The sequence below is a fragment of the Acartia tonsa genome, chromosome 12 (assembly GCF_053477335.1).
Source record: "Acartia tonsa isolate MP-2025a chromosome 12, ASM5347733v1, whole genome shotgun sequence".
In the NCBI taxonomy this organism is placed as follows: domain Eukaryota; kingdom Metazoa; phylum Arthropoda; class Copepoda; order Calanoida; family Acartiidae; genus Acartia; species Acartia tonsa.
In genome coordinates, this window is record NC_137271.1 from 41,289,329 (window position 1) to 41,305,943 (window position 16,615).

At 34.0% G+C, this 16,615-nt stretch overlaps 3 protein-coding genes across 4 annotated transcripts in view; 2 read left to right on the plus strand and 1 right to left on the minus strand.

The window, feature by feature from the left end:
* Oscillin (glucosamine-6-phosphate isomerase Oscillin) overlaps positions 1–6,170 on the plus strand; it is a 39,790-nt gene extending 33,620 nt beyond the window's left edge. Inside the window, exons 10-12 of the mRNA XM_080180295.1 lie at positions 287–340; positions 4,929–5,054; positions 5,576–6,170. Of these exons, the coding sequence (XP_080036421.1) occupies positions 287–340; positions 4,929–5,054; positions 5,576–5,647 (252 nt within the window). The 3' untranslated portion in view covers positions 5,648–6,170. The remainder of the gene's footprint in view (positions 1–286; positions 341–4,928; positions 5,055–5,575) is intronic.
* The window catches only part of LOC145334524 (alcohol dehydrogenase [acceptor]-like), a 105,156-nt gene that overhangs the window by 61,557 nt on the left and 26,984 nt on the right, over positions 1–16,615 (minus strand). The window lies entirely within an intron of this gene.
* The window catches only part of jeb (low-density lipoprotein receptor domain-containing jelly belly protein), a 43,626-nt gene continuing 41,701 nt past the window's right edge, over positions 14,691–16,615 (plus strand). For both annotated transcript variants that reach the window (XM_080179984.1, XM_080179983.1), the window contains exon 1: positions 14,691–15,313. The gene's annotated coding sequence lies outside the window, so the exon portion shown is untranslated. The remainder of the gene's footprint in view (positions 15,314–16,615) is intronic.

The window sequence follows — 16,615 nt, forward strand, 5'->3', positions numbered from 1 at the left end:
TCATTGCATATTGGTTACATATTTGAAGTAACAGAAAACTTTACCATTTTAAAGCTGTCCCGAGCTGGATCTTTAAATCATTTCAATGGTGCGCCAAATCGGGGTGAGCCAACTTTCCACCAATGAGAGCACACACTTTACGAAATGCCGCGCTGTGATTGGCTGAAATCCGGCGCACCCAGATTTTGCGCACCATTGAAATGATTTAAAGATCCAGCTCTGATAAAAATAAATTACAGTTCCTGCCGTTTGTGAGATCTAACAAGTAAAAAGCATCTAAATATTTAGGGAGGTGTTTATTCTGATTACTGGTGCCTCTAAAGCTTATGCACTTTATAAGGTAAACTAGCGGCTTCGCCCCTAGCCTATAGGCGCGATGCCCCAAGAGGTAATTTAAAAAAATTCAGTACCTCTGGTGCTGTAACCACTAATTTCAAATAAATTTTTTTAAATTGAGGGGGATTTTTTTTTTTTTGGGGGGGGGGGTTAGGTGTCCCACCCCAAAAGAAAATAGCTTAAAACCACCACCATCGGACCAATTAGCATATTCCCTATAGAGTAGAATCCAATCGGTTCAGTGGTTACCAAGAGGTTTTATTAACCTATTTTTGTGTTATTTAAGTTTAAAAAGGAAAACAAAAAATTTTGTGGGGGGGATTTTATTTGGGGGGCTGGGGGGTAGTCGTTTGGGGTGTCCCACCCCCCAAGAAAATAGCTTAAAACCATCACAGGACCAGAAGAACAGAGCCCAATCGGTTCAGTGGATACTAAAATCTTAAGCTTCAGACAGACAGACAGACATCGTACTACTTTGTATTATAGATATACGAAACATATCCTATTATATGAAGTTGCAAGTTTTTTTGTTTGTTTGTCCATTTAGATCTCATTAACCATTAAGGCGGGTTGATTTCCAACATTTTTGGAATTTCACGTTTTTTCACATTGGCAAGGGTTACTGGGCCTATATAAAACCCTGTGAAACTTGAAACAGGTTTTTTAATCCAAAAACAACGGGCGCGCGGGGGGGAATAAAAAGTTCCCACCCCCTTATAAAACCAAAAATTGCTCCTTCAAATACAGGCATGTTGCATATCAAAATGACCGCATTGAAATGCTGATTATGAATCTGAAAACCGTTTTGAAAAATATTGCTCCTAATTCGAATAAGAGCTCATTAAGTACCTAAAAAGGCTGATTTAGTCAAAATTGTTCATTTTGGTAGGTTATTTGAAAATCATTTCAGACTGAATCAATATTTTTCAAAACGGTTTTCAGATCTGTAATCAGCATTTCAATGCGGTCATTTTGATATGCAACATGCCTGTGTTTGAAGGAATTTCAATTTTTGGTTTTATAAGGGGGCGGGCACATTTTATAACCCCCGCGCGCCTGTTGTTTTTGGATTAAAAAACCTCTTTCAAATTTCACAGGGTTTTATATTGGCCCAATAACCCTTGCCAATGTGAAAAAATGTGAAATTCCAAAAAAGTTGTAAATCAACCCGCCTTATTAACCATTGAACTGATAAGTTCTTTTCTGTTATAAGAAAGCTACACATAAGAATCGACGTATTATTATTTGGATCTGACACCAGATTTACTCTTAAAAAGTGAAACAATGACTAAAAATGCGTGTATTCATAAACGAGACGATGGCAAGTACCCATTGATTTAAAAGTAGGACAATGGCCGATAAATTGATGTACATCCCCAATGATGATACAAAAAATTACTCCTACTGTAGATTCCAATTATTGGTTGAAACTTTTGACATTCAACTAATTGAACCAACCAATCAAAATTAATTAAAAGTTCCCAACGGTTTTAAAGCTTACGGAAAAGAATGAGTTATTATAAGACTTTGGGGACTAATGTTTACTTTACAAAACCACGCCTAATCTTCGTTGGAATCACCATGTTCCAAATTGCACCTAAATAGGATGTTTCTTTAATGCACAAAATCAACATGTTTCAAATGGACAAACTTACTTAACCAATTAGAAACTGAACTTTTTAGAATATAAATAGTTGTCATAGGAATCATTATACAAGTTTTGAAAAAGAAAGAAAAATTTAAACATGCATAATTCTACTATCCCATATATACATTGACTTACATATAAACATCGGTCCTAAAACTAATAGAGTGACAAACGTCGCAAAGGACAGTTAACCTAACCTATTATAAACCATCTTATAGGTTTTTTTAATACCTAACCCCTTCGGGGGACTTATTAGTATATTAATATCATAACTTAACCTAACTTGTATAGAAATACTTTATTAACTTAATATTTTAGACACTCCTGCGTTTGTCCACTCCGACATTTGTCACTCCTGCGTTTGTCCACTCCGACGTTTGCACTCCTGCGTTTGTCCTGGAACCATAAAGTCTTTACTAAAGAAAAGATTTACTACAAAAAAGTAATATAAATTACATCATATATATGTATTTATAAAAAAACACACAATTACTAGATTTAACTGGTCAAGAAAAACAGATAAATTCCTTTTTGATAAACAAAAAATGATATCATTTCATATGTAAGAAAGTTTTTAATCTCTTCTTTTTATTATCAACGTAATTGTCAGAACAAGTGTGAAAAAATCCGGGGACGTCCAACCTTTTTATTTTAGAACTAGCGGCTGCACCCTGAGCATTTAGGGTCTCTATATTCGAAGGGAGTTAGAAGGGCAGAAAATTGTCTAAAACCATTTCAGCCAGTCTTATTTATCAAAATGAAATAGCCTATAACCATCTGTGGATCTATAAAAAAAACTTTACTCTAAAGGAGAGCAATACGCTTCAGCAGCTAGTGAGATCCTTTGCTACAGACAAAAAAAGCTTACTACTTTATATAAATAATTAGCGGTTTCGCCCCTAAACTCTAGGGGCTTTGCCCCAAAAGGTGATCAAAAAAAAAATTTGGCGAAATTCGTAAAATGACCAAGGAAATCTTCTGCATAAAAAAAGGACCAAGGAAATCTTCTGCAAAAAAGGACCAAGGAAATCTTCTGCAAAAAAAAAATGGGGGGGGATTTTTAGATTTTTTTGGGGGGGGGTGGGGGTGTCTCATCCCCCCCCCCCAAGAAAATAGCCTAAAACCACCACAGGACCAGTAGGAATATTCCCTGAAGAGTAGAATCCGATCGGTTCAGTGGTTACCGAGATCTTAAGGGACAGACGGACGGATGGACAGACGGACGGACGGACAGACGGACGGACGGACAGACATCATTCTACTTTGTATTATAGATAGGATATCAAATGTTTGATTGGGTTAATCTAAGGTATTTCTAAATTTTAAGGGGAGAAAATGAGGGGTATAAGCACTCCTTTACCCCCACCCCTTGAACGTCCATGAAAACACCAATAAAAAATGAGGGGATATGACTCTATGATGTAGGGTTGTGTCCAGAAAAAAAGGCCTCACCCGTCATAATTCCTATACCCTGCGGGGCTACCGAAGTATCAAAGGTAGCAACCCTCCCTAGGTTTAATTTTGCATAAAATAAAATGAGAATTAAAGGAGGGCGGTCGATATCAAGAATATATTTGAGTTATTGCCCCCCAAACTTTAACGTTCTTTTCTTGGCTATAGGAAAGATTTGATTTAAGAAATGTAGTTTTTACTTTTATGTAAATTTTATAATAAGCTTGTAAGTCCCTTTTTAATTACACATTTAAAATGTATTTAAAAAACTTATCTCACTTTTAACCTCTTTGTTTTATTAAAAAAAGTTAATTTAAATTTTTCTTTTCTTTTAAAATATCAGTTATTTATTCAATATTTGTAGATAATTGTCTGTAATACAAAGCAATACACCGGTTCTTATCCAGCGTATAATACTCGGTTTTCAATCCATGCTGAAAATCTTTTCTATTTCTGAAATATGTCTGTGGGTCTGTACTTACATAACATAACATTATTAATGAGAGAATAGTTATTTCTCGCATCGTATTATAAACAGCTTTCCGCGGATATAGAATGTACCTCGGCACCTCGGGGCTAAAAAAATGGTTTTAATCTTATGATTGTATATTTTTATATTCGTAGAAAGCTGGATATAATAAGATGCTAGACATGGTTTTTTCGTATGGACAAGAACCGGTTCCTATCCACCGGATTCGAATGAATACGAGACGGTGATCCTTGTTCACATGACGTTTTCTATGTTAAAAATTATGATATATGGCCTTAGCATCCAAGGTTAGAAAGGAGGCATAACTGTAGCCTAAACCCATCCCAGAACCTATGTTATGCTTCCTTAGAATGGAAAACTTAATTGGTTCATTAATTATTGAAATCTTAAGCTTCAGATAAAAACTTACTACTTCATATCATCTATAATACAAAGTAGAACGATGTCTGTCCGTCTGTCTGTCCGTCCCTTAAGATCTCGGTAACCACTGAACCGTTCGGATTCTACTCTTCAGGGAATATACCCACTGGTCCTGTGGTGGTTTTAGGCTATTTTCTTGGGGGGTGGGACACCCCCAACTCCCCCAAAAACCAAAAATCCCCCCCATTTTTTTTGCTGAAGATTTCCTTGGTCTTTTTTTGCTGAAGATTTCCTTGGTCCTTTTACAAATTTCGCCAAAATATTTTGATCACCTAGAGGCTAGGGGCGAAGCCGCTAGTATTACATAAAGCAGTTAGGTTTTTTTCTCTGAAGCTTAAGGTTTCGATAATTACTGAACTGATTATGCTCTACATTTTATGAATATGGAATCTTCTTATCGTTCTTATAGCATATATGGATGGTTTTAGGCTTTCCTTGCTCATTCAAATATACAGAGTTCCTGGATGCTGAGGGCGCAGTCGTTAGTAAATAAATAAATATATAAAGTTTGAATTCAAATTTATGGTTTAAACAATCTTATTTTTATGATAAAGCACCATTTTTAAACATGACCTGTTTTAGGCCCTGGAGGAGGGAGTAAGCCACATGTGGACAGTGTCTGCCTTCCAGCAGCATGGCAACACCATGATCATCTGTGACGAGGATGCCACCCTCGAGCTCAGGGTCAGGACGGTCAAGTACTTCAAGGTAGAATTATCACGAAACCTATGTATGATTTTTAGCTGTAGTTAGGGGGCAACACTTGGTAGAATTGACGACCCCTTTATTTGCCTCCCAAGTATTATTTTAGATTTACTATACTTTTTGGCAATACCTTAATCCTGTATGATTATGCTTTGTCCCGCAAACAGGTGCAATCATGCATTCCAGACGCAGGTTGCGCAATCAAAGGATTAATCCTTTGGAAGTTCATAGAAATAATGACTATTAAGCACAGGAAACCTTCCCCCTTATTATAAAAGTAAATTGAGAATAAGGGGGTTGTTTTTTTCTATTCATAAACCGTAAGGAAGGCATTTTACATGCGTTGCCCTATCCAGAACCAAATATAACCTTACCTAACCTAACCTGAAACTGAAATAATAAACAAACAAATGGAAAACTTCCATTTTTCTTCTCACTTTAAGAGGATAGGTTCCTGTGCTCAACAAGGCACTTTGGAGGAAACCGCCGTTTCATCAATCAAGTTTAATTAAAATACTATTCAGGACATGTGGTCCGTCCATGAGAAGCTGAATGAGCTGGTTTCTGAGCAGGCCATGAGAAAACTTGTACTGTAAAATTTGTAGAGTTACTGCGAAGCATAATCGGGACAGCGGAAAGTACCATGTGTGACGTCATAAAAATATGTCTAAAAATAAGGAAGGATGAGAGGAGAAGTGGGAAAGCAAACTCCTTCAAAAGAGATGGATTATAGACGCATTTTTTGACGTCACACATGACACTTTCTGCTGTCCCAGCATAATCGGAAGGCTGCCATTTTTACAACTGGCAGAAATACAACTGTTTTTTTCCAAAATATATAAATCTATGCTTGAAATAGCTAGAATAAAAACAGCTAACAATAGCGTTTTATAAATCTATTAATTTGATGAAAATACATCCTGTATTGTCAAATATGCATCTAATTTATTTCATGTAATTTTGACAAAAAAACAACTACTGTATTTCTGCTGATTGTAAAAGTGCCATGTACCTGTGTACCCTTCCATAATCTTTTACAATGTTAGAATTATTTAAATTTTCTGTTTAATACTTTATTACATTATTTAAAGGTTATGAAATATATATTTTTTATAAATATTATTTGTATTTTGTACATAATACATAATACGTACTATCCATCTGAGTTGAATTTCGTGGATCTAATCCCGTGTGGGATGAATTCCAATGAAACCATTTAAACATATATTAGATTGCGATTATAATTTCAACTTAGGTAAAGATCGTAAATTGATAAGAATGGACGCTAGATTAGATTAAAAATAATAGTTATTTCTTACATCGTATTATAAACAGCTTTCCGCGGATATAGAATGTACAATTATAAGATTAAAACCTGTTTTTTAGCCCCGAGGTGCCGAAGGCACGGGCTAAAAAAACAGGTTTTACTCTTATGATTGTACATTTTTATATTCGTAGAAAGCTGGATATAATACGAAGCTAGACATAGTTTTTTTTCTATGGATGAGAACCGGTTCCTATCCACCGGATTCGAATGAATACGAGAATAGTTATTTCTCGTATCGTATTATAAACGGCTTTCCGCGGATATAGAGTGTACAATTATAAGATTAAAACTAGTTTTTTAGCCCCGAGGTGCCGGAGGCACCGGCTAAAAAAACTGGTTTTAATCTTATGATTGTACATTTCTATATTCGTAGAAAACTGGATATAATACGATGCTAATTGCTAGACATAGTTTTTTCGTATGGATGAAAACCGGTTCCTATCCACCGGATTCGAATGAATACGAGAAACATTATTATCCCTTCTGTAGATGTTAAAATTATTAATTAAAAAGTGTTGGCACCGCAAGTTTGAACAGACAGACATTTTTTATTATTGATATACTTCGCTGCAAAAAGAGCAAAATTGAGACAGTTGAAATAGTCTAGAATACTGATTTGGTATCATAGATTCAGGTATTTCCAGAGATAAGACAAAGGACAATAAATTATTCATCCCCAATGATAATTAAAATAAATAGTAAATTAAAATTATAGGTTGAATTGGTAGGTAAACATTTTATATTAAACCAATCAACAATAGAATTAAAAATTAAAGAAGATAAAGAAGACTAATGTATAGTAAAAAAATTGGTTATAATGAACCTAGGAAAAACGCAGGAGGGACAAACTACGAAGTTTACACTTAATTAAGCCTAACCCATTCTAAACCATCTTATAAATTTTAAATACCTAACCCTTGCTGGGGGCTTATATGTATATTTATATCTAAACATTAACTAACATCTTTAGAAATACCAAATATTACTTAATATATTAGACACTCCTGCGTTTGCCCACTCCGACGACGTTTGTCACTCCAGCGTTTGTCCTGGAACCATTTATATGACATAACTCTTTGTATTCGTGTACACAAAAAAAGAAGCATTATATAATTCTTTTGTAATCTCCATATTAAGCAATGGCATAACAAAAAGTGCATAAAAAAATACAGGATATGTAATAGGGCGGGTTCATATCGGAATTAGACAAAGAGGGGATATGCAACGGATAAAATTAACCTTAAAAACATTTCTGACCGAAAAAGAATTTAAAAAATTTGAGTTTTTGAGTTTTTTTAGGTTTTTTAGATTTTCTCAGGCTATGAACGAGATTTTTTGAAACGGTCAAAAGTTCCTGATTCTACTCCTCAATGCCTTTCCTGGGAGCACCATGAAGCCATAGTTCTGATTTTAAAAAATTTGACTCCCATTTACAAATAGCTATACAATTGAATGTCTGGTCGTCAGCGGTTTTAATCATCCAGAGGTGTTACTCATACAAATCATTTGCAGATCCCCGCTTTGGCCTCAGAAAAAAAATGTCCAAAATCGACCCACCCTAATATGTAAATATGTAAAATATTGAGTTTATTTGTTATTCAATCCTGTTTTTAAAAGCGAAGCTTTTCTATAATTAGGGTCAGTCTGTCCGTACGTCCGAGACGGATAGTTTGTTGATATTTTAGTTTTTTACAACAACTTTTTAAGTGATCTAATTATCCGATTGTTCTGATTTTTGGTATAACGATTCCTGAGACAACAAAGCATAATAGTATAAGCAAAGCAACTCTATAATCAAGTCCTAATATTGTAAGTATGTCTATAAACATTATCCTGTATCAAGAAGTTTTTCAACAAATTTGCTTTGACTCTTATACATTTATATTCTGATTATTCATTTCTGACACTATAGAAGTGTTAATGCCCTTTTGTCCTACCGTTTCAAAGCTTCGCTTTTATGGAAGTTGTCATCCTTGTATTTTTCATATTTCTAAGAATGAGAAAGCTGAATGTTTCATATCTTTTTATTTATTCTTTGCTAAAAACCAACATAGCAGCAGTAGTTTCTGAAATGCAGAACCTAATTAGTTTAAATCGGACATACTGATGGATTATATTTTTATACTACTATTTATTTTTCTCTACGCCTCTAGGGTTGAAGCTGAATCGGTCCAGCGTTGAGCGAGATTTTGATCTGGACAGACTGATAGACATCGTTCTAATTTGTATTATACTTGAAATAGGATGTCTAGTTGTCTGTTTGTGGCGAAAGATCTTGCAAACAGCTGAACCAATATGGTTATCCTTTACAGTGAAGCTTCTTACAGATCCAGGAAGGGTAATAAGAATTTTGTCCCAAGATAAATCTATAAAACTAAAATAAACATTTCTTTAGGATACTTATTTATCCATTAAACGCTGATATATAAAAAGTGTTGAGTTAAGCTGGCCGTGTAATTAAGCAAAAAAGTTGATAAATGTATTTTAAATACTGTACGCAGAACAAAGTTTTATGTCATTTTTTGCCTCATTTTACGTTGTGCAGCTTTTATGGTTATGAAATTAATTTTGTATCTAGAATACAAAGTAGCTTGTCCGTCCGCCTGAAGCTTAAGATCTCAGTAACCACTGAACCGATTTGATTCTACTCTTCAGGGAATATATCTACTGGTCCTGTGGTGGTTTTAAGCTATTTTCTTGGGGTGTGTTAGTTGTCTGTTGGCTGTTAATTAACCTAATGCTCCGGGTGTTTGGACAGAAAAGGGGAGATAGGCTTCCCTTAGTTATTCCAGGTTGTTGGAACTTGCGTTAAGTGTCATAGATAGCAGACTCGTCCGTCTTAAGTAATGGACAGGTAAGAAGTAATAGAAGCTGAAAATTTGTGAATTATTAAAATGTGGAAGTTGTTAAAAAGCAGCCAAAAGGCGGTCTTGCTGCCAATGTTATTAAATGGTCAAACATGCCCCATAGTTACGGGAATCTACACTGAAAATTTAAACCTCTATCTTTCATAGCTTAGTAATATGTAGCTTGCGTTAAATTTTTTTTGTTAGATTCATAATTAAACCTAGATAAAAAAAATGAAAAAATGGTTATTTTTAATCCTACTGTATTTGTATTTTAGTAGGTCAAAAGTCAGATTTTTACAGCTTTAACCAGAATATATCCGTTGTTTATTTTTTTTTACTGAAAGCATGGCAACTCTTATATTTGAAATGTCTGTCGGTCTGAAAATTAAATTGGAAATCTTTAATAAAAAATGTATTCAGTTGTGTACCTGCTCTATAATAAACTTTGCCTGTCCTTTAGTTCGTCCGTCCGTAACGGTAGTGGATAAATGTGATTTTCGACAAAGCCCAAATTGACTAAAAAATCAGCCATATGACGTCATTAAAATGAGGGTGATGAGAGGAGAAGTGGGGGAAAAAACCTTAAAGATTACGTCTTATGGCTGATTTTTTAGTCACTTTGGGCTTTGTCTGATTTTCTCGGCCTCTATTTATTTTGTGAAAATATTGCCTACTTTAGAAGAGCATCGTGTATATATAAGTAAATTTGTTCGTTAGTCTGTCGGGAAAACTACAAAAGGCATTTGTATAATAATATGTAAAGTTCCCATAGACTATCTTCTTTGCTTATAATTCTTTTACCCCTTAACATTTGCTTTTAACTCGCTTCGCTACTTCTGAACGTTTTCATCCTTGTTCTTTAGATAAATTCTATTAATTCTAATACAAAAGAAATATTAGAATAACACTGAATATGATTATTTAAGTTACATTTTTAACAGAAAATAGCTTAAATATTTTCTTTAGAAATCCTTAATTTCTTTAAAAATTCCCTGTTTGGGAAAAATTGACAAAACAAGGCTGATAACTCCATTATAACAAAGCTTTAGCAGAAAAGGATCTAAAGGGACAAAGTAATAGCTGTAAAATTGATGTACATCCCCAATTATGATATATAAGATTATCCCTTCTGTAGATTACAATTGATAGTTGAAACTTTTGGACACTCAACTTAATGAACAAACCATTCAAAATTCAATAAAAGTCCCCAGGGTTGTTAAACCAACTGATAAGAAAATGTCGTTGTAAAACTTTAGGGACTAGTGAAATAAACAGCCCAATGTTCGATCCCTCCCTGTTTAGCAGCTCTAGCTACTTTTAAAGTTGTTTTAACGAACCTATGACCCTGTATTTTAAATCAACAAATGGTTTTAAGGGCATAATTTGTTGAAAACCTTGAAAAAAATTTTTAGTATAAACTCTTTAAACCACGAAGAAAATAAGATATTAATGATTTATTTCTTTAAGGGGTAAATGGGTTTATTAAATACTGTAAATACTTTTATTGGGACTAAAAAACACACTGTAGTTAAAAAATACAAGGGCAAATGTGTCAAGTCGTCGCAAATCCAAAGAAGATTGGAGAATGATTGTGCGTTGCCTGCGTTCTAAAAAGAAATACATGGCAATAATAAAAAAACTGCAAATTCAAACAATCAAAATATTATTTTTAAAAATAAATGAAACCTCTAATAAATTAATCACATCATAAAACAATACAAAATTATCTATGACATAATTGTTCTATGGTTGGGCGTTGCTGCTCTAAGTGGTAAGAATTAGTCTATGATCCTACTTACGTCAAAATGGCCATAGCTATGACGTAAATGCATAATGTTGTCGACCGAATGTATCGATTTGCCAGTCCCCCACTCCCCCCTCTGCCTGCCTCACTCCTGTGGACGCCTTCTCTAAATAAATCCTCCGCCAATGATATCTCCATCTCTTTGATTCAAGGCCTTCCAGTCCAAATATCTTTTTGCCCAAAACCCAAGTATGCCTTTCTTTTGCCCCTTCCCATTTTCTTTTCCTTACCCATCTCATTCAAAATTTTCATTTTTCTCTCTCTCTCTCTTTCGCTCACTTCTCTCTCTCTCTCTCTCTCTCTCTCTCTCTCTCTCTCTCTCTCTCTCTCTCTCTCTCTCTAGCAGAAACCATTCTTGATTTTGCTTTGAAGCTACCCTAAACCAAACATTGAATATGTATGCTTATGGTTGAGGCCCACAGAATTGTGTCAGGCTCCTTCACAGAAACCATTACTTAGAATATTATCATCCTTCCCCTAATAAAGATTATTTACAAGTAAAAGCTTACCGAAAGGTAATATTACAGTAAAACACTAGAGGGAGAAAGGGTTAAATAACTCTATCTCCCCATCACAACCGTCTTGTGCAACCTTTCTATTGGGTCATTGAAAATCAACCAATGGTGTCGCTTATATTAACACAGCAGTATAAGTAGCAGAAAATAATTTAGAAGCAGACGAAAGAGTTCTTTGAAAAAGGAAGGGAGGTATTTGTCTGTATATACATCTATACTATAGATTTGTTAAGGCAATTATGTTTTTTTCATGAAAACATTTAATTTTACTAAACATTGTTGTTTTTCTTCAAATTAGCAAAAAATCTAAATTTTATCATCTTTTGAAATATACACCAATTTATCATCCATTGTCTTGTCCCTTCGCATCCATGGTTTATATAGAACATTTATTGCCACTATGAAGGATTTAATTCATTATCATAACTTGATCAAAACTTAAATTTTGTACTGGTTTTTGTACTTGCACATTGCCCAATTCCGTGGACCCCCTGAAATATATGTATCTATCTATGATTGTGTGGATAATGATATTCTTGTTTCTAGTATACAAGTGTGTGAGTGTGTGTGTGAATATGAAAAATCTTTCTCTTTTTCCTGGAAATAACCCATTCTTAACCACTGCATATCTCTCCCAAGTTCTTTCTCTCTCTAGCTCTTTTTTTTCTGTCTGTTTATTCTTCATGCCAATATTATTTTCATTCTTATTTTTTCATGTAGCAAATCTACTCTTTAGTATGTAAGTATGTTTGGCAGATGGGCACTAAATTTTTTTTGGAGATATTTTAAAAGTAGAAATGTTACTTTCAAATTTTGGATTAATACTAGCCAATTTAAAATTTTAAATATTATGTTATTTACTTGTTATTACTGTGTAGATAATTATCGTTGTTTTGTTGCACTTATTACAGACAAACTGACACACCTGATATGCAGGGACCTAAAGGGATAAGACAATGGTACATCCCCAATGATGATACACATGATTACAGCTTCTGTAGATTAAAATTAGTGACTGAAATTTTTTAAACTCATTTTAATAAATCAACCAATCAAAGTCACTCAAGTCCCCAAAGTTGTTAAGCCAAAGAATAATAAAATGTTATTATAAAACTTTGGGGACTAGTCTAATAAACAGCAAATTGTCCCCTCTCTCTGCCTACTATGTATACATATACGCATCATCTTTTCTGGAACATTTTCTTTTTTTACAATTTATGGTTTTAAGTTTTGAAATTGGGAATATTTTTAGAATTCAATTTAAAACTTTTTTTGTGTTATTTTGCTTCCTTAAACTTTATGAAATAGTTTTTGGATTATTTCAAATCTGCGGGGAAAAAATATAAAAAATCCGGGAAAAGTTAATTGAAAAAAAGAATGTATAATATGGTGAGGAGCGGATACTACCTATCCAATGGTAATGGGTCCTGTAATGGGTTCAGGTTAGGTTAAGGTAATATATATTAGTAGGGAGAGAGGGAGAGATAGAAGGTGGGGGATGGGAAGAATTTACATGAGAGTGGGGAAAGAAAGAATAGATAGATAGAGAGAGAGAGAGAGAGAGAGAGAGAGAGAGAGAGAGAGAGAGAGAGAAAGAAGGGTTATCATTATTAGCTTGAGGTAGGTAAGGTAATAATAAACAAGGATGACAATATCCATAAAAACTCAACAAATCAGATGATATAACAAACGAACAAACAAAATTCTTATATTTAAGGTATTCCTAGGAATCAATTAACAATATGTTAGACAAGATAGTTCAGCCAAAATCTAGAAATATACATTGGGTATTTCTGGCAAAGCTTTCAAGATTATTTCTTTTTATCACAAGAATCTTCATGAATTTTTAATTGGAATCAAAAATATTATATATAAACAGACAGCCACGCCCTTTGTGCCAAAAAGTTTCTCTTTTCAAAAGGGGGTTATAATATCATGAGAAGGAGAGAGAGAGAGAGTATTAGAGGCTACGGGATGGCGTCATGAGTTTTGTTATCCCTGTGCGTGCCAGTCATGAATGAATGGAATTATGGTAGCTACAGGTGCTAGCACAATCTACACAGACTACACCACACACACACACACACACACTCACACACACACACAAACCACTGACAGAGAGAGAGAAAAGTAGCAGTTTAGCTAGGAGAGACATGAAAAATAGAGAGAGAAAATAAAAGAAAAAGGGATGGGGAAAGGGAAAGGGATTGGGTTAGGAATAAAACTACCAAACTCTTGCCAAAATTTAAGACATGTTTGCTCATGACACTTAATTATGCTTGTCAAAAAAATAATTTTTGCTTAGGTTTTTATAACTTATGGGGAAAAGTTTAAATTCAGTACTACTAGCATTCTTGTCATCTTTAGAATATGGCAAAATATCAAAGGCTTTGCGAAAGTCAAACTACCATAAATTTGAAGAATATGTTGCCCCCAAGCAAGCACAAAAATCTACCTTTTTAAAATTAATTGAAATTAAGATTAACAGTTTTTTTTTATTCTTACTAATTATATCTCTGCAGAGGACCTTAACCTGCGGGGTCTATTTTGACTATACCCTAACCTTCTGGAACTACATTGTACCTAATATAACCTAACCTAACTCAAATTATGACACCTCATTTTATTTCTATATAGGATTCTATTGGCAACGCCCCTAGAGGCCTCTATGAGTGCTTAAAGAATAACTGTTTCTTGTGATGATTCCTCTTGGGAGGTCAGTCATAATTCTTATATTGACTTAGAGTACCGGTGTCATTGCATTCGTATTTAAAAATTCGGGAAAGGGGGGCGGGTAAGAAAAGGGGTTTTAAATTAACAATAGATAGTCAAAGAACCAACATAAAATGTAGGGGGGGGGGGGAGGGGTGGATCTTCCATGTATAAAAGTTCGGAAATAGGGCTTTGTAAAAGAAAAAAAGAGAAAAATAAAAAAAAAGAGAGAGAGACTGGGTTAAGGCAAAATATAGAGAGAGAAATGGAAAAAATGGTTATTAGGGGGAAAAGGGCAGATTTTCCGAGGGTGGTCTAACCGTTGAAGTTGTATCAAGAAAGAAAGAGAAATAAAGAGAACTAACTTCCCCCCCTACCCCGCCATACTCCCTAAAATTGTATATTCGTGGTAGCCTCCCTGCTCACGGCTCAGTCCCACCAGTCGGCCTCAAGAACCTCTGGTGACTGTAAGATCAAACCATCTGAGAAGCATATTCCTGTAGAGAGAGTTGTGTGAGTAGTATGAGACAGAGGAGTATGTAGTATGACCATTTCATACATATCCGTCAACCTGTCACCATCTAAAACACTGTTAATATAACAAAAAACATTAACGCTACAAACACACACAAAAAAATACTAGAACAAACCAAACTTAATTGTTATTTAACAAATTTTGTTATAAACTATTATTAATATAGCATAGCTATTCAGACATTGAACCATTGATAATTTAACAAAGTTGCAAGCAAAGCAAAGAGAATCATAAAAACCTTGTGTTTAAAACTCAATGGACGTGACTGTGTATATAAAATTATTTAAATACCCTTATAACTGTACTTTAGTTTCTAGTCAAAGCTAAAAAAACACGCGAAAAACTTTTTAAATTGAAACAAATAAATCTGTAGACTTGGCAATTAAAATAATATAAAGACACTATAAAGATAAAAATTGCCATTTATTGCCTTTTTCTACAAACAATAGTGAAATTGTCCTGTTGTTAAAAAAAAACGAAAACTTAACAAAATTCATCGTTGACCATCTGTGAAAAGGGGGTAAGTTATATTTATCATCTTTTTAAATTCCATTTTAAATAGTAAGTAAATGATATATGTAGATCTTTTATAGCCTTAAACCATAACTCTTCTAAAGATTTTTTATATTTCAATATTTTAATTTTTGGTGCATTGTTTTGTGTTCCACGTTTTGTCAGCATTTTGTTTTGCCGGGAGATAAAAAATGAGTCGCGGCATAAAGTGCATAAATGTGTGTAAAGACTAGGGTTCGATTCTTAAAACTTATTATTTTGAAAATTTACAAATAACGTTCTATATTATGGTTGTTATTATAGATAGTTGTATGTTTTGGTAATTAGAGAATGATTAAAAATCTTTTTATTAGTTGAAAATATTTGCATCATATGATAAATATTTTTGGGTAATTTTTAAGGATCAGCCGTAAGGCAGTCAGGCATCTCGACAAAATTGTAAAGGCCTACACAGAACATATATAGATATACTCAATATATATCTATATATATAGAATATATTTATATTTTTATATATAGAAATATCAGCTGAATCTTTTGGGCAAAGTCGGGAATGTATAAGAAGATGTTTTTTCCCCTCAAACTTGAAAAAAGCTACTTTCGTATGCCATTAGAAGATATGCGCGTGGCGGGGTAAAACGTCCGTAAACTCGGATATACACTGACAGCACTTTTAATTTCTATAGCATTGTTGTGTCTTGACTATTGCGATCTCTAATGATAAAAAGATACATTATTTCTACTGTTATCGCCGTTATGAACGGTGAATAACGGTGCAAGAGCAGTATTAATAAATTTCTTTTCTATTATATATTTTATATATTTTGTGATAGCAGGGTGGGGGGGGGGATATAGGTTCCCTGCGATTTAAAAAAAAATACGGAAGAGAATCCTTCCAGGGATAAGACGATGGTAGAAAAATTTATGTGTTTCCCTATAATGATACACAAAATTACCCCTTCTGTAGATTAAAATTATTGGTCCCTAAAGTTGTTAAGCCAACGACTAAGAAAACTTTATTATAAGACTTTGGGGTCTACTGTAATAATCAGCCCATTGTTCCCTCTGTCTCTCTCTAGATTCCGTCCTATGCCTGACTTGATCCGCATCTTTTGTTGGGCAGGAAATAGGCCAATTTGGATCAGGCATGCATTTATTAAAAGGATGCTACACTCTGTCAGAGAAATAGGGGACAATGGGCTATTTATTTCACTAGTCTCCAAAGTTTTACAATAACGTTTTCTTATTCGTTGGCTTGACAACGTTGGGGGACTATTACTGAAATTTGATTGGTTTGTTTATTAAATTG